Source organism: Mastacembelus armatus, chromosome 1 (assembly GCF_900324485.2).
Source record: "Mastacembelus armatus chromosome 1, fMasArm1.2, whole genome shotgun sequence".
Taxonomy (NCBI): domain Eukaryota; kingdom Metazoa; phylum Chordata; class Actinopteri; order Synbranchiformes; family Mastacembelidae; genus Mastacembelus; species Mastacembelus armatus.
In genome coordinates this window covers 17,271,999-17,291,234 of record NC_046633.1, presented here as the reverse complement: position 1 = coordinate 17,291,234, position 19,236 = coordinate 17,271,999, and the positions used below count along the sequence as shown (strand labels likewise).

The window sequence follows — 19,236 nt, the reverse complement described above, 5'->3', positions numbered from 1 at the left end:
GAATCAAATTTGTTCTTATCTTCAGTGTAGAAGGTGGGAATCACAGTTCTAGCCTGGAAATGTTAAAAATAGTATTTTACATTTACAGTGGTTGTTGTTGACACATGGAGTTGCTGTGAGGCCATCGTTTTCGCTGTGCGTCTGTTGTTTTCATCTTGCTTTAGGAAGGAACAGAAGTGCATCTGGTGGGTGAGCATACTGGTAAATTTAGCACTATAGGAGCCTGATTGTCTTGTTTGTTTGAGAAAATCATTGTGCATATCTAAACTGCCCTGAACAAAGCCATGGCTAGGTCAATAAACAGCATGTATGACCATGGGAAAAACTTTAGCCTCTGCATAGTCAATGTGACATTTTCAAAATTGTCAACAAACCCACTGGCAACACAACTGTTGTTCCCTTTGCTCCTTTTCCCACTGTAGGTGCTCCTGACCATCCCTCCTGTATACTTTATACTGTATTCAGCAGTGTCACAGAAAAGACTTGGATTGATTCAGTAGGTATAAAAAATATTATATCTAACAACATCTATTTTAGATACAGATATTTAAGAATCCACCACGATAACCAAATATTATTATTGCTTGGACTCAAATATGTCTCATTTAGTATGATTTAGTATACATAATATTTATGTATTATATAAATATAATCATGGTAATGGTGGATGTACAATAGTTTCTGAATACACAGTAACAGTTTTTCTGTGGCATAGATAATAGAGTGATGAATATTTCTTTATTTTGATACATTATCTTATTTTGAAACAACATGACTGATCAACAGAGAAGCTCTGCTGGAGTCTAGAAAGACAGTGTAGAAACAGGCAGACAGAAAGCTGCTAATTGACTGGCTGACTGACTGAATGAGTCACAGACAGACACAATGACACATATACACACCCAGCTGGCACATGACTGACCTTTAACACAGGAATTTGGTCGAAATAATGTCAGTTGATGTTTCAACATTGTTTCAACATTGAAACTGACTGACTGTGTGACAGACAGACAACTACATTGTCCCCATTCTCAAGAATCAAGTGAAGAAAACAAGCAGGCAATGATGAGTCAGGCTTCATCTCTAGAAGATGGAGTGTTTCTTGGTTTTAAGTAGCACATTAATTCATCACACACATTGACTTTGAACTGAACGTACCTTCTGATGCAGCAAGCTTTAAATCAGGAATAGAGTGAGTGTGAGAGTTTACTAAATGGACATATGACTAAATTAAAACAAAGTTGCAACCTGGCACCAAGAACTTGAGAAGTTCTTTACACACGCAGACTAATGGATTTTTGAATAGCTGGTGCATTTTAGTGCAGACATCCCCATGGTGCACTGTGTCGCAGATGAATATGGTCATGAACTTCTACATAAGCAACTTGGAGTTTTATAGGAAGCCAGACACTGATGCACATACATGTATGCATATGAGTGTCAGAAGTTTCTCTTTCATAATTTTTGTTTGTGGTTTGCTTCAGATACATGGGGTCAGACTGAGTCTTCAATGTTATTAGGACCAACAGTTTCAGCTTAGCCACTGGGTCACTATTGCCATCTAGTGGTGTTTATCATACAGTGGCAGCACATCGCCTCTCCTGTTGTACAGCATCCTCTTCAGGATCAGGAAAATTAATTCTCAATTAATGGAAATGTTCATTGCCTGTTGTAAGAGCTGGTTCATTCCTACCTTGATGTTCATGTTTTGGGCAAATTCTTTGTGTATGTGTATCAACTTACATACACCATGACACAAAGCTTTAGTGACAAGTGATACTGAGTCAGCAGCTTATTTTTGACTGAAATAATTTTTTTAGAAACTCGTTTTCTGATTGTTTGAAACCAATCCAGGCTTCTTTCAAGATGGATCAGTAAAGTGGTAGGTGTTGTTTACATCACGAGTCAGCTAATCCACCTAAGGTGAGTGAAACACCTCCAGAACACTTGGAAATATATAAATATATAAATCCAGCTACACTCAGTAAATTGTGCCAGTAATGAAAACAGATTAATCCTACGGTAAAATAAAGGAGTGTAAATGTCATCTGAAGCAAATTTTCTGCCTTTCTTAGTCCCCCACCTTCACCAACCACCTCTGACCCTGCCAGTCAGGTATGAAAACTTATTTTATACCAGAACAAAGGGATCATGTATGTATGTATGTATCATACATAGCACAATATATACTCTAAATACAATTAATTAATGGTGATCTACCTATTGGCAGCATGGTGGATGAGTGGTTAGCACTGTTGCCTCACAGCAAGAAGGTCGTGGGTTTGTAACCCGGCCTTTCTGTGGAGTTTGCATGTTCTCCCTGTGCTTGTGTGGGTTTTCTCCAGGTTCTCTGGTTTCCTCCCTCAGTCCAAAAACATGTATGTCAGGTTGATTGGTGACTCTAAATTGCCCATAGGAGTGAGTGTGAGTGTGTGAGGTTGTTTGTCTCTATGTGGCCCTGTGATGGACTGGTGACCTGTCCAGGGTGTACCCCTGCCTTTCACCCAAAGAGAACTGGGGTAGGCTCCAGCTGATCCCCATGACCCTGATTCAGGAAAAGTGGGTATAGAAGATGGATGGATGGATCTACATATTACATTGTTTAGAATATCTTTTTTTAAACGCTATGAACAATCATCCAATTAAAAACAAATGGACAGGAAGCAATGACTCTTAAGTCAGAAAGTGTGGCTCATGTTCACTTAAAGTTTCCACCACCACCTAAAATCTCTTGTTTAGTAGTTGATTAAACTGCTTGATCTGATGTACTAACATTAGTATGACGCTTCTTACATTTAGCAGCATCCTGTCTCTGTCGGCTGACACTGGTGCTGCAGTTTTAAAAAAAAATCTCTTTCCCCATCCCTGTACATGTGGCCAGGACCACAGTAGGACCTCCTTTTTGAATTTTGGACATAGGAGGTTTTTGTGTTTATTTGTCTGAGGTTATCTGTTCAAAAAAACAAAAAAAACAAACCAAACAAACAACAACAACAAAAAAAAACAAAAACAAAGTGCTGAGTTGTAAAAGTCAAACAAATATAAAGATTGAATCTGCAGTAAGACCTTCTCGTCTAGTTAGTCATTCAATTTCTTTTCTAAGAAAATAATGAAATTACTGCAGATGTCCATTGGCTAGCATTGCCTTACTTATTCAGGTGTATGTGTATATATTTGTGTGTGTGTATGTGTAAGAATAGAGGTTGTTTTGTGCAGATTCAGCAGTTATTCCAACATGAAGACTCCTTCTGAATGAATGAATAAAGATTAAAAACAGACCAGTACACAGCTCTAACAGTTTTAACTCCTCAGTGTAATGTTGATATACTGGAGCAGGTAGGATCATGGCATTTTGGGTTTAGCAAACTGATTCTGCCTCTATGGAGCACTGGAGAGGCTGTTGTCACCTCCTGTAAAATGTGACATCTTTATGCGATTTAGCCTGACTAAACTAGACACGCACTTCCATTATGGCAGATTGAAATCTCCACTGGTCCGTGCAAGGGAGTAATGTGTTAGCTATATGGCCTGGACTGCGAGGGATTTATGTATACTCTGAACCCATCTGTGCAAAGGATAAATCTCATCATGTTTTCTGTTGACATGATCATTTCTATTTTAGGGAATTATCTGGTGTGTAGGGAATGAGTGCACCCAAATTCATGTTTTTCAAACAAAAATTATGGGAAAATAATTGGAATTAGATTTAGATTGTTTTGACAGGCAATTTCTGTGTGATTTTTTTTTTGACCCAAAAAGATGTTTCCATAAGGTTGTTTTGTGTATTCTGCTTTTGTATTCAATGTTTTATTGTATCTCAAATAAATAAAATCATAAAATAAAAATGTATCTTGTCCAGTTTCAGCTGGGATTGGCTCTAGTGACCCTCTGTAGGACAAACTGTAGGAATAATGGACAGATGACAAACATCTCCAAGATGAATCTATACTGACACTGCCACAAAATCTGCAATGGATTATTGATGAGTGACAGGCGGCAATGTCTGAAAGAGGCACAGGCTGTTCATGTCCTTTACTCTTCATTGCTTTCACACCCAAGCCTCTGTCTTTTCACTGCGACTCTTGGTGCATAGTGGCCAGCGACATGACTCTCCTCTTCACAGACGTGCACCCACATCTGTGATTAGAAATACTCTTGGTGTGAACTTCTGTCATCCATTCAGTGTAAAAGCAATAATTATGCCAAAACTGAGGCCTCTGTTTTGGGGCTCTGAGGTAAATGATATAAGATAGCAAGATGAACTGCAGACATTAGCTCCACTGTACTCCATTGTCTTTACAACAGAAACCATGCAATAAGATTTTGTTTTGTGTTACGCCAAAGAGCAAAAGATGACCAAATTAGAGTATTCTTTACTTACTGGAATTTCTTGCCCTCATTTTTTGTGATGTTTTAAGTCTCTTCTCCACTTTAAGGTGTTTTTTTTTTTTTTTTACACACAAATTGCTTTTCAAAACTGGGTATTTTCAGATGTCATTTACAAAAGTTGAAGATTTTTACTTTTTTCCACATGGAGGTCAAATGCAGAGTGTGGAGCAGTGTGTGTGGAATGGCTCTCTGAGTGACACGCAGGACCAACCAAATTAATTTTTATTAATTTATTCACTGGATCACCAGTGTCAGAGCTAGTCTATACACTGTATACATAGCCCATATACTGTAAATGAGGTAAAATAAAACAATAAGCTGTTTTATATAACAAGCACTGTAGAATACACACTGCAATCCAATGTTCATATGCAAATACAGCATTGAACAACACACTCATTTGTGTCACAGCACAGTGCTGGTCTGATGACACATAGACTGTTAACAAGTTTGAGCTGTTTTGACTCTTCCACAACAGGCTCTGATTCTGGTGAAGCTGTTGTTTGCTGATTTGTGGCAGCACAATCTGAAGCCCTGTAGTGTGACATTCTGCATTTAGTATTTTTACTCTAATATAATAAATATCAAAAGTGTTTCATCAGGTTGAAAACGAGTGATTTATGACAACTAGACAGAGTTTGGTGAGTCTGAACTGGAAGACTCATACGAAAAAACTGAAGAGGATAATTAGATTAGATTAGATGGGTGTATATATTCCTAATATCCCTGTTGAGAGCTGTGGACTCTTCTGTGTTTTATGCTCTGTGATCAAGTTCACTTGGTGCCATGGAAAGTAGGCTAACAAAGCACCACTGGCAGAACATAGGCCATCCAGGGCAGACTGGCAGCGAAATGGTTTCCACTCAAGGAGCACACACACACACACACACGCAACTCCCCCACCCCACTCGCTTCTTCTGGCTTCTCCTCCGGGCAACACGGATGGCAGCAGGGGAAATTGTTCCTGGCTTTTTTGTGGACTTTTGCTGCACGTAGTTGTCCCGAGGAACATCGTGCGTCCTGGCTGTGCGCCCTACACTTTTGAGTTGTGCCACTTTCTTAGCGCACTAGAACTTATTGCGCACTTACTGCAGATGGCTGCTTGTGGTTTTATTCGCTAAAGCAGATTCCATCATTGCGCTGATTTGGACCATTGGATGTGGAGCGGGAATAGTTAAAATCTCACCACATCTGGTTGATGGCTGAGGCGGCAGAGCTCAGTGGGCAGTCCGGCTCCTGTACGCTATGAAATAAAGGGCCAACATGTTATCTTTGGTAAATAAACATTTTCTACGGATAACAGCTTTATTGCATTAACCTAAGTTTCTTTGCGTAGCCTGTTTGTTGCGCTGCTCAATAGTTCATCAGTCCTCATCCGGAGCAGGTGTGCGGCGAGGACGTGCAGTATCACAGCGGATTAGAAGTCCTGTTAGTTTATTTTAATTTAGAGGACAACATAAAGAAGTAGGAAATTTGCGCCGCGGAGAAAGGAGATGACTGCCACCATTCTGCTCCTGCTCTTTATTCTCTCTCACACAGGTAAGTTATTTCAATATTCTTACAAATTCCCAAGCGTTTTCGTGATACCTCCACTAAACAGCGCTTCATCTAATGATAACAGATAATAGACGCTGTCCATGGTGCTGGTATACGCGTCACAGATGAGAAAAGTGAATTGGACATGGACTTTTATATAAATATTGAAGCGCGTATGATGAGCTCCTTTCCTGTCAGAAATGATTTAAATGACATTCTCAAAGGAGATGCACTGATGGAACTGATGAGTTTGGCATGATACCGTAACCCTTTCATTAATCTCATTATTACAGCACTAACTAATGTAAGTTATGTTACTTCAAACCAACAGGAGGTGGTTGGGTGTAACCTGCTGTGTGTTTAAAATCTGGCAGTCTTTTATATTCTTTGGCAAAGAGACGCACATAAAAGGTCATTTGAACCAGTCAGCAGCTCTTACACATTTTTTTAGACTAGTAAGAAAAAAAGGTGCAGTGAAATCTTTATTATTTTTTTTAACATGTAGTAATTTATGATTTGTCCATTTTATTTATCTATGATGCAAAGCGTCCAGATGTCAGAAACATATACATGGTAGCATTAATTCATTTATTATTATTTATAAGGATCATGCTGTTTTTTTTTTTTTGTTTTTTTTTTTTTAACCAGAAGTCTGTTGGCTAAATTGGAAATATATTTTGTGCGAAATGACATCAGACTCAGCCTTCAATAATTATTAGAAATAACATTAGGCCATGATAAGGCAGTGAAAAGAAAGAAACACAAAGTCAGAGGACCCCTGTATATCCCACAATAATAAGAGGATGTGATGTGTGTGTCTGGTGTTGTCTCTGAGCTTTCGCCACAACACTTTTGCCAGCGACTCTTACCGCATGGTTTTAAAAACTCTGTGTGGTGTTCGTTTTCTTAAAATACTTGTAAGTAAGAGCAGATGGTTTGCTTGAATAATTTACAGAGGGCTACTTCATACTCACCACCAAGAAAGCATCTCGTGCCTTTTAGGAAGAATACTCAGGTGCCTCCGCCACTATCCTAAAAGATGAGTGTCCGTTTATTAACCTGACCTTGATTCAGGTTTTTGTTGCATTAAGTGGTTGAGTTCATTCACCCAGGAAAATGTTAAAACTGTAGTGTAGGCTTCATCTTTATCTCACAGGGCTATAAAAATGCAATAAATCCTACTGAATAGTGTCAATGAAACACATGCCTAGGATTTACTATAATAAATGAACATTTTCAGTGCTGTTTTACTAAAAGGAGATCCCTATCAATTTAACATATCATAGTGTGTATACAGGTCTTTGTGAACTACTGCATATTGTAGTGAAAAGTCTTTTGTGGCCCCAGAGGGAGCTCCAGGAAATGTAATATAATGACTGAAGTGAAGTTTGAGTCAGCAACAGTTGGGGCTGAAGACTGAGTTTAAAAATGGAAGAATATAAAAACTCTAGATGCAGTTATCATACCTAAGTCTTTGACCAGCTGGAGGGAAGGTAATGTGGATGTCAGGGTGTGATAATGTAAATTAATGAATGAAATAAAAGAAACAATATTTCTAGTTCTGCTGTAATGAGTTAGAAAGGTTACATAAAACATGGTTCTGAAGTGCAAATACAAAAAGTACTCTATTTAAAGTAATGGCTATTCCCTCAGTACTACTTAAAACCAGTACAGGTAGTTAATTAGTGTTTTATTCATACAGTACATATTCAGACCCCATGATCTTTACCCTGTAATGTGCAGGTTGTAATCTAAACATTACCATACATGTTTACACACTGTATATACTTCTGTTGCTTCTGCTGAAACCTAAATATGATTAAGGTCTCTATCTTCAATTTAAGAAACATCTTTCTCTTAATCATCTCTCTCAGATATGTTTTTCAGGGTCTCATTTTATGGTAATTAATTTATTCTCTGTAGTTCAAAGAAGCTGCAGTGCTGAGATTCATTTAACTCTAAGCTGAAAACACTGTCATTCACTGTGATATGAAAACTTGAAGCAGTAGGGTGGTGTTGAAAAAGAATATCCCTGCTCACTCAGCCTTCCCTGCATGTCATTTTAAAAGAAAAAAAAAAAAAAAACAAAAACAGGCAATTCATGTGACAGGCACAGTGCGGTCCAGATGCTAGCCACTGTGCACTTTTGTCAATTTGTTTGACAATGTAGCTATGATAGAAAGTGTGTGGGTCAAAAGCATTTTTTGTTCTGAGGTATTCATATGATGACTTTTACATAACCCATAATTTAGGGCTGGGTAACACAAAGCTTCAGGGATCCTAATAGGGATGGATGCATGACTCGATTTTTGTCTGTTCTTTTGCTCTGCATTGATTTACAAGGAGGGTACCAGCAATCTGTTAAGCTCCTCTACCCTACCCTAACCCCCCCGTCCTTCCCTGCTGGAGGTTTTTTCTTCCGTTAAAGGGAGATTTTCCTCTCCACTGTCTCCAAGTGCTTGTTCGTAAGGGATTTTCTAGGTTTTTTTCTTTTTTGTAAAGTGCCTTGAGATGATTGAAAGATGATTGAATTGTGATTTGACGCTATACGAATAAAACTAAATTGAACTGAATTGAATTGAATTGAATTTTAAAAAGAGATTCATCCCTAAATTCACTTTCTCAAATGTACACTATTAAAATGACTTTTCTGCCCACAGGCACTAGGGCAGAGAACGCAGAGGAGCGGTTGGTGAACTACCTGTTGGGACCAGAGCGCTACAATAAACTGATCAGACCAGCTGTCAATAAAAGTCAGCAGGTCACCATCTCCATACAGGTGACACTGTCTCAACTCATCAGTGTAGTGAGTATACACACATACTGTACATACAAATACACACAACTGTATACACACGTACAGATCATCATGTTAGTCAGGCTCTTCGGTGCTTGGACATGAGTGTTGTTGTTAATAACTCAGATATTCAATTCTCTGACCATTTTATTTGATGGGACTGAAACACATTATAAATTGTTCAGTTTAACTGGTGTGTTAACAGATATGATGATTGTATATGATTAAGGTTCAGCTATATCACAGGGTCACTTGCACTAATTTCACTTCTGCTGAAAGTGATTCTACAGATCTGCCATGGACCTTATTTTTGTTTTGTTTTTGTTGCCTGGATTTAGCTGTGACATCCATGTTTGTCTGCTTTTTATTCACTTTGAAATTAGACCTCTCCTTTGCACAGCATAGGAGTGTGCACAGGTTGTGCTTAATTGATAAACTTTCTTGTTTTTTGCACTTGAAAGTAAAAGTCAGGGAAATTTATGCTTTGGTCTTTTGTAAATTGCCAGGACTCTGAAACAGAAGCAACTAACTTGAATTCTGATAATTCCATGGTTTACACTAGTGCTGCTCTTATGCCTAAATGTCTTTCATAAAAAAGGTATTTTAACCTCACTAGGGGTCTAATCAGGCAGAATAAATGAAAAACATGTATGGCCGAGTGCAGAACTTTTACTATATGCAATCTGCCTCTTAACAGCTGCTATATAAGACCATCTTGGAAAAATCTTCATTACAGTGGTGACTTTTGAATTGTCTCATTGCAGTAACACGGCCTGGAATGCCTCATATTAAGCTTACTAATACAGCTACATAAATACTATACTAGCATGGAATAAATATTACATGTTATGTCTTATAATTAATATTTAATTTGAATGCATTAAGCTGCCAAAGACATGCAAAGCAGATTAAGTGTGAACTTTAAATTGCTTGAGGTGTAGATGACTTTGAGTTTGTCCCTTACCCAACCTTGCACTGGATAAGCAATTCATAAAATGGATGAATTCATGATTTTCAAACATTTTAAAAAGACATCCATTTCTGAATTATCTTGTGTTTATGAACTAATACATGTTAATTCACTATGGCTAAGGTATGAATGGCTCTGCTGTGGCAAAGGGCTGTGTCCACAGTCAAGACATAATGATAATGTAGAAGTTTAGAGGATTTTTTGAAACATCCATCACATTTTAGTCACTGTATTTTAATGTCACATTATGGGCTTCTAAACAAGATTGTTCTATTCATTTTTATGCTGTAGATGTATAGACATATTACAGTTTATATTACTTTCTGTGTTAAAAGTGCTTTTCAATAATATCCAAAGGCATCACACACTTCAGCCTGATTCTGTAGAAGTAGAAGGTACACTTATCCCTGAAGGTATACTTTGACATTTGAGTCTGACCTTGCTAAAACCACTACCAGTAGGCAATACTGCAACTCATTATTAACAGCTAAGTTATGTTCAACAATATGACAAGTTGACTTATTTTCTTACAGAACGAGAGAGAACAAATAATGACGACCAACTTGTGGCTGTGTCAGGTACACCCAGTGCACGTACAGTACATGTACAGTATTTTGGTGCGTTTGTCAGAAAATAAGTTCATGAAAATTCTTTCTGCAGGAGTGGAATGACTACAGGCTGAGGTGGGACCCAGACAAGTATGATGGAATCAAGAAACTACGAATACCATCCAAACACATTTGGCTTCCTGATATAGTGCTCTACAACAAGTAAGTGCCATCCCATCAAAGAGAAAAGCTCTTTGTCATTATTTGACTTATATGGTCTCATTGTGTGGCTGCATGTGTGGTGGCCTAATATTGATGGATTACATTGTTATATAAATTGAGATACAGAATGTCATTCTACAGTATTTGCCAACATTACAGCCCAGACTTTACAAAGCTGCTAAAATAAGGGTATATTTTCTAGTAATTAGTCTAATAAAAATGTTCCAGATTGTCTACAATTGATTTGCCTACAAAGCAATTTGTGATTAACCTGATTTTTTTATCACTTCAACCAAGCATGAGGGAGAGTTTGGATCTGCCATTGTAAAAAAGGGAAAGAAACCTCCATGGATAGCTGACTTCAGATACACAGATGGATGACAAATTAAAGGAAAAACCTGAATGTTCAACCCCTACAGTGAGGAGGATCTATTGGTTCTGTTAAGGTGTATGAGGACATTTTGCTGGCATGGTATGAGTCCCCCTGTCTCCTTAAAGGGAAGGGTCACTGCAAATCAGTACAATTAGTAATGAGTAATTACCATGGTCCAACATGTCTGGTAGTCTCTCCCAGGATGACTCCCCATCCATGGGGGCATGAGGGGTGATATGCCTTGGGAGATCTTTTATTGATGAGTTAGACAGCACTCTCCACCACCATCATTAAAACACCAAATGATGGAGTATATTTTCAGAAGAATGATGTTCATCTCTCCTGGGGACTGGTTGAATCACTGTCAAGGTGCATTGAAGCTGTTCTGGTGGCATATGGTGACCCAGTACCTGACTAAGGTGCTTATGTTGGTTTTCACTTAATCTGTCAGCCATCTGTATCTGATTTAATTGTCTGACATTTTGAGAAATATGCCTATTTGCTTTCTTGAAGAGTTATGTAAGATTGATGACAGTCATGTCTGTTAGATATGCTCACTTATTAACACACTCACATATTAGCTATTGTAGCTAAGCTAACATTTCCTGCCTGTAGGTTCATATTTAACAAAAAAGGCAAAAGAATGCTATCGACATTCTCAACTATCTCAAATGAATAAATGTATTTTCCAAAATATTGAATAATTCATGCAAGTGTTGATTGTATTTGCAGGAGGGTCAGAGACATGCTGGTAGAATATGACCACTGAGTATATTAAAGGGTTTTTTTGGCCTTGATTTATATGCATTCTTCTACCTCTGAGTCCATATTCTCTTTAATCTTACATTACTCAAACCTCTTGCAGTGCTGACGGTGTCTATGAGGTGTCCTTTTATTGCAACGCCGTGGTCTCCAACACAGGGGACATCTTTTGGCTCCCTCCGGCCATCTACAAGTCAGCCTGTGCCATTGAGGTGCAGAACTTCCCCTTCGACCAGCAGAACTGCACTCTCAAGTTCCGCTCCTGGACCTACGACCACACAGAAGTGGACCTAATCCTCACCAGTGACTTTGCCAGTCGTGATGACTTCACGCCCAGTGGAGAGTGGGACATTGTCTCTCTACCAGCACGCAAAAACGAGGACCCCAACGACATAACCTACCTGGATATCACCTATGATTTTGTGATCAAGAGGAAGCCACTGTTTTACACCATTAATATGATCATCCCGTGTGTGCTGATCACGTCACTGGCTATCCTGGTGTTCTACCTGCCGTCAGACTGCGGGGAGAAGATGACACTATGTATCTCGGTGCTGCTGGCACTCACTGTGTTCCTGCTGCTGATCTCAAAGATAGTACCACCCACCTCTCTAGCTGTGCCACTTATAGGTCAATCCAGTTTATGTGTGTCTATATGTGACTATGTCCTGATAATACTCAACACATATTTTTTAACCTTCATCAAAGAATCTTCTCAATATTTAAATCAATAATATTTTATTTTCAAACAGCAAAAACATATACAAGTGAAATGATCTATTTTTCACTATAATGCTGATGAAAACCGTGGAAGAATTTAAAGCTACATCTATGATTTTTATATTTCCATAAATGTTTTGCTTTACATTTACTGTTCAATGAAAAAATACAGAATAATATAACCAAAAACATTACAAGCAAATGGTTGTGTTGCATGTGCAAAAAGTGTTAATGCATCGTCCATGTTTACTGTTGCCTTGATACATTCATGTTAATGCACCTTTCCATTAAATGTACATCAGCAATGCACAATACTTGCCTCTGTGTTGCCTGAATATTGAATTTCTTTCTCTGTCACTTTCTTTAAGGTAAATACCTGATGTTCACCATGGTGTTGGTCACTTTCTCCATTGTAAGCACAGTCTGTGTCCTCAACGTACACCACCGCTCCCCATCCACCCACCACATGCCAGAATGGGTCAAGTATCTCTTCTTAGTTCGCCTCCCCACCTTCCTTCTCATGAGGCGCCCAGGCTCGTCCAACACCAGAGATAAGTTTCGCCAGAAGTACGCCACCGGGAGTAGTACTGGGAAAACCATTTCCCACAGTGGCATGGGGACGAAGCAGTACTCCAACTTCAGACTCGGTGGGATCCAAACTGACACAGATTCCTTCTATGTGAATGAAGATTTGGCCCACAGGTTTTGCTGGAAGGTGGGTGACATTCCAGATACAGGTGGTGGGTTTTCAGACCTCCGAAGACCTTTAGCTCTTCAGTGGGATGCAGATCTGGAGGAGGCAGTGGACGGAGTGAGATACATCGCTGAACACATGAAGACTGAAGATGATGACGAAGGGGTGAGAAGCTGAAAACTAACGATAAGCAGGGAGGGATGCTATCAAATGAATAAACAACAGGAAACATATTATATTAGTGATTTGAATGAGGAAAGAACTGAGTCACAAAAGCAGATTATAGAGATGGATGAGGACACATAAGCATTATAGAGGAATGAGATTTATTTATGGAGATGTGAAACATGTCTTACATAATTCAGTATTTGCTTTTGTCCTTCTGTGACATTATTCAAACATGTGACTTATCTATTTTTTAAAGATTAGATATCCTTAAAAAACTCTGTATGCATTCTTTTACAAACTTGACTGAACACAGCACTAACCTTAAAATCCAAATTGGTGGCCCCAGGCTTCTAAACCTTCCCAAAACACCCCCACTTAATAAATATTACAAACAAGTTTTGCAGCTGTAATTGCTTATAGCAGATTTTTCATCAAGCTACATCTCTTCCTCTCAGCATCAAGCGACAGCAGTGCAGTTAAAATTACACCCAGATATGCATTTGGTGTCCTCAAAACTTCCTAACCACTCCAGCAGTTAATAAAACCTCTCCTGACAGAAATCCTTCCCAAGCGTGTTTGCTTTTCCACAAACTTTACTTTCATGATTTGATCGGCCTCAGCACCCTAATAGTCTTGTTGGTTTGGTTCCAGATCATAGAAGACTGGAAGTACGTAGCCATGGTGATAGACCGTCTGTTCCTGTGGATCTTCATCCTGGTGTGTTTAGTGGGAACGCTGGGGCTCTTCATGCAACCACTGTTCCAAAGCTATAACACACCCACTGCTGATGACACTGAGTGAGTTACACACCAAAACACACAGTTACATACACCACAACACTCCGGGCAAAAACTGTTATTTAAATGTCTGGGACTTAGATAAGAGAAATGCTTGACTGTAGTGCAGCATGAACTGACATGAAGTGACCCTCTGCAAAATCTAGACTGGAAACATGGATTTGACTTTAAATTGTTTTGCAGGTAGAATGCATCTTTTCTTTTACTGTTGTCTTTGTCTCCCAAATGTGATACAGTCATGATCCTTGTTCAGCAATTATCTGTGTAGAAACAGTCTCTGTGGCTCTAATCTGGCTCTGAAAATATGTTGTCTTGTGCACATAAACCACCAAAACATTTTTATTTCATATAAACCAGTTACTGGAACACAAAACATAACATATGTGGACCAACTTTTTTGCTTTTTCTTTTCTCTTTTTTCCCCATAGGTATGGTGATTTCTAGGATTTCTCTGATGGAAGACAGAATTTAAAAAAAAAAAAAAAAGATCTCTGGAAACTTTAACTGCACCAGGTCTGGCTCTGATCTGTCTCTAATGGATGGATGTGACCGATAACTGGTCTAATCAATGCTGCCAGCAGACTGTTGTATTTCCTGGAGTGGACCTCAATTAAAGATGTAGTTATACTGGAACACTTTTCTTTCTTATTGCATGACTTCTGTTGCTGATGGCCTCATCATCATCACAGGCAGGACAAACATATCTTTTTTACAAATACAAACTTTCATTCAAAATGCCATTATTATGGCAAAGTTTTTGAAAACATACGAGAGAACTGCAGACTATTTTCCCCATTTTTTACTTCCACAATTTAAAGAATAACCAAAAGCAACAAAACTGATAGAAAAACAGTAGGCCCTTTCCCTTTCCCTCTATAAAAATATGAACACACCATCTCTCTAGCTCTGTGTTTTTCTTGTTCTGCTTCATAGCTTTGTGCCTCATCTCCACAATCCATCTCCCAAACAGTATTGCAACTTTTACTGCATTGTATTATTTTGAAGAATGTGTATTCTCCAGTTACTTTCTCTTGCTGTCTTTTTCTCATTCACCTGTTCTCTTTTTTCTACTTTCTGTGCTACATCACATCACAGAAAAATCCAAGAACGCTTAAAGAAAACCTGTGCAGAAATGAAAAATGACAAGGACGAAAATATGCTTATAAGTGATGAGAACACACATGAAATTTAAAATAAATGTGACTGTAACTGTGCAGTATATACACACACACTTTTATTGTCCACCACATTTAGAAAGGAAAAGATAAATTCCACCTGTTTGTGCTTCTTTGCTCACCAGCTCATTCCATCCCTCACTTACACAATTACCTTAAACTGTGGTTCAGTATCCTGACAGAAGATCAAATAAGCCAGAACTGTAGCACCACAATAAATCAATGGTTTTGACACTCACTGTATTTTAATGCAACAACATGCTGAATAAAAAGCTGAGAATTTATTAGGTTTGGCTAACCCTGTTCCCTGAATCAAGAAAGTTCTGAGTTTGACTCCAACTCGACCCCAGGTCCTTTCTGTGTGGTGTTTACATGTTCTTACATTGTCTGTGTAGGTTTTCTCTAGTCACTCCGGCTTCCTCCCACAGTCCAAACACACAGTTTGGTGTTAGGTTAATTGATGACTATAAATTGCCTGTATGTGTTAATGAGAGTGTGAGTGTTTGTCTCTGTGTGTCAGCCCTGCGATAGACTGGTGATCTGTGCAGGAAATGCCCCACCTCTCACCTTATGTCAGCTCAGATTGACTCCAGCCCATCATCACCCTGACTTGGACTAAGCAGTATAGAGAATGGATGAGTGAATAAATAGATGTTCCTTGAATAAAATGTTTTTTTTTTTCTGGGATGTGCTAATTTGACATATATGTGATATGTCTCTCTAGAAAAAGTAAAGGTGTAAGTAATAAAACAAGTAGAGCTGTCATGATCCTAGCTTATTCCCAGCTTCATGCTTTTATTTTGGTAGCATTTCCTGTCTTGGGCTTGACCCTTACTTCTGGCTCCTTTATTTTGTCACTTATTCTCCTGAATAGTTTCACTTGTGTCTCACTTTCTCGCTCTCCATCACTATATAAGCCCCAGTCACGTTGCTCTCAATGCCTCAGTGATGAAGCTACTGGAACTTGCCTGAATCCCTGTAGGCCTACATGTACCTGAAAGCTTCAGATCAAGGTTATTATTCACTACCTGTCTGATATCCTGCCACCCTGTGTGCTTCTCTGGACATGGATCTTTCTGTCCCAGCCTCATATTTCTTGTTGGCTCATGGTTAGTGACTCAGCACCACATGTCTTTACTTTAACTCACTCAATAAAACAACAAAAATAGCTTATTAGAAACAGAAGCTCTTAGCTCATATGACCTACAGACGTCATAGAGTAAAATTATGTAAAGAAGGATTAGGCTACCTGTCCCTTGCTTCAGCTGTATGAATGATGAGTAATGCTCAACTTTTGAATGTGTACGTACAGTATGTGGTATAGTTTGTTGTAGTTCACTAACTGTGCGCTCTTAGTGGGATGTGCAGCAGTGAAGGAGTAAGCTATGCAGATGAATGGGTCTGCTATTGCAGGAGTAGGAAATGAACATTGTGGGTGTATGTCCTGTCACATAAGAATATGTATAATTCCTTATCTACTTATCTATCTGAATCATCTGTCTATCAACCAAAGACTATTAACCAGGCCTACTGGGCCTGTCTGCTGTAGGTCCTTTCATTAATCCATCTTTAATATCATTAAAGGCTGGTCAGCTCAGTCTTGCAGGACTCAAGAGCATTGTTGCTGTTGTTACTTGCATTTTCTATATCTTTTTATCCAACATTAGAGTTGTAAAATTTGCCACTTTAGATTTTTTTTTTTTATCACCTAACCTTTGATGTCATTTAAACAATAAATATACATCTTAAAATAATATAACCAACACAAGCAAATCAAATCCAGGGCTAATCCAAATCCATATAAACTTTGTTTTGGCAGTTTCTTCGTTGAAACACAATCTTTTTTTTTAATGAATTTTGACTAATTATTATTATTTGAAGTCAAATGATGCTTCAGTTTTCATCATGTAGCCAATAGTTGTTTAGTGATGCCATTTGGACATCCAATGACATATAGTTTGTGTTAAATCTAATACAGTTTGATACAGAGATGGATATTCTGCAGGGGAGCTCCTCAGGGCCCTGGGCCTGTGTCCTGTAGTCCTGTTCATTAATCCATCAATGGATTTTTTTGATTTTTTTTTTTTTTTTTTGTCCTTATGCTGTTATGTAATGATTTATATTGTAGTGGTTGTGTTTTCTGTATTTGCTTGGGTTAACTGTATTTACAACAGTTTTTCTAAATGATGCCAAATTGTTGAATATATTACCTAAATTTGCGTGTGTTATTATGTTTACTCGTAGCAAGGAACTTTAAGATGGCTGTTGTTAGTGAGACAAGTTTTTTTGTGAATAGGTTACCAATATACTCAGAACTGGTTGTTAAGCAATCTAAATACTTTGGAAACTCCCTCATTTCCATTGTTAGGGTATCAGTGTCCAGCCATTTCTGTAACTCTGAAAGAAGTAACATACTCATTTATTGGCCGGCTTTGTGAGCTGTTATTCTTTTTGAGTTATTTGTCAAGTGACTGCCATCCAATGAAAGACACCTAGGAGAGAGTAAAGTGTTTCCATGTTTAAGCAACATTGTTTCATTCAGATCGGATATAAACACTTTTTCCAACTGATGTGGTATAATACAAACTAGTTATGTTGTATTGCTATAATAGGCAGGTGTCAGAGCAGACACCTGCCTGTTATAGCCAACATTAGGTTTTTTTTAGCAGTTTGTGCTATAGTAGCTGTTTAGACCAGTCTGGTTCAGCAGTTCACCGATTGTCCTTCTTTGAGTTCTTTTTGGTGGGTACTGATCACTGCAGAATTGCCATGCCCATTTTTCAGATTTGCAAAAACACAATAACCAATGTTATGACTTCACCTGCCAGGTTTTAAGATTGTGGCTGATCTGTGTATGTCGAAGCACAATTTCAGAAGCTCACAATCTTTTAGACGCTCTCTTGATGTCATACTTGAGGGTAAGTCTCTGTATTGTATCAGCTGTCTGTCCAGATTACTCTGAGCTGAAGATCGGGAGTTCTACATGTGAGTAAATATAAATATATATACTGTGGTTCACTCTCACCATAAAAGAGCATGGAAGTAGTAGTGGAAGAGAAATCATTTTGTTGCTTTGTGGATGGAACAGCTGACATTCTGGAAATACTTAGGCTGAGTACTAATGGTTCAGGATAAAAGAAGTTGTTCAGTGCTCAGAAAGGGACAGATGGGTTCAGCAGAAAGTGGCATAAGTATTTTTATACTTTTCAAAAGTTGATATAATGACACTAATGTGTCATTGTGACACGTGTTTTATCAGGATGACCTTAAATACATTTTGTACTTTTACCAAACTTGTTTTCATCATGTGCTGATCAAACAGCTTTGAAGACAGCACTTGACAGTTGTGTGTGGGTGAGGTGAATGTCTGTATATCTCAGTGCTACTCTGCCTGAGAAATACATGCTCAGACAACATGCATTTGTCCTGTTTAAAATTTAATAATTTTTTTGTCAGTATTATTGGTGAGACAAAATTAAGCATTCCTTTCTGCCCATGCACAGACACACAAGCACATACACTAATGTACCTGAGTTAAAACCCTTTCTAAGCCTTAGATCCTGTCAGTGGAAAATGTTTGAATGCACATGCAAGATCACATCCTGCTAATGGACAGTCTGGCTTTTGTGTTTCCGTGTGTGTATCAGAGAGGCTCCTTCCTCAGTCTGAGAAAAGAGGAAATGTGCTTGACAGCACTAATGCGCTTATGTTCAATTGAGGCCGAGTGGGTTTGTGCGTCTGCCCAAACTCCATCTGCTAACAAGAAGGTGATTTCAGGTGAAAATAACATCACCTTCCAACTGTCAGCAGCCAGTGATGACAGAGCTCATTGTTACTTTTTATGTACTAGTGCATATAAATGAACTGCACACTTGTAGCGTATTGTAAGATTTAACAGCCCCAAATTCTTTATCTCCACAAAAGTGAAGCACTATTTTCTGAAGTGAGACCATCAGCAAAAATATGATGAACTGCTGCTGTTGTGGATTGCAGTCGACAAAACACATATTTACTGTGTCCTAACTGGTGCATGTATGTGTGTGTGTGCTTGTATGCGTTCAGGTTTTTCTCACATCATGGGGACT

The 19,236-nt window shown here is 38.5% G+C and overlaps 1 protein-coding gene across 1 annotated transcript; it reads left to right on the top strand.

The window, feature by feature from the left end:
• The first annotated feature begins 5,882 nt into the window (after nt 1-5,882).
• Nucleotides 5,883-14,420, top strand: chrnb5a (cholinergic receptor, nicotinic, beta 5a). Its single transcript, XM_026303174.1, has 8 exons — nt 5,883-5,928; nt 8,586-8,731; nt 10,226-10,270; nt 10,353-10,462; nt 11,701-12,227; nt 12,686-13,176; nt 13,831-13,976; nt 14,405-14,420. The coding sequence occupies exons 1-8, from the start codon at nt 5,883-5,885 to the stop codon at nt 14,418-14,420; spliced, it is 1,527 nt and encodes a 508-aa protein (XP_026158959.1).
• The last annotated feature ends 4,816 nt before the right edge of the window (nt 14,421-19,236 follow it).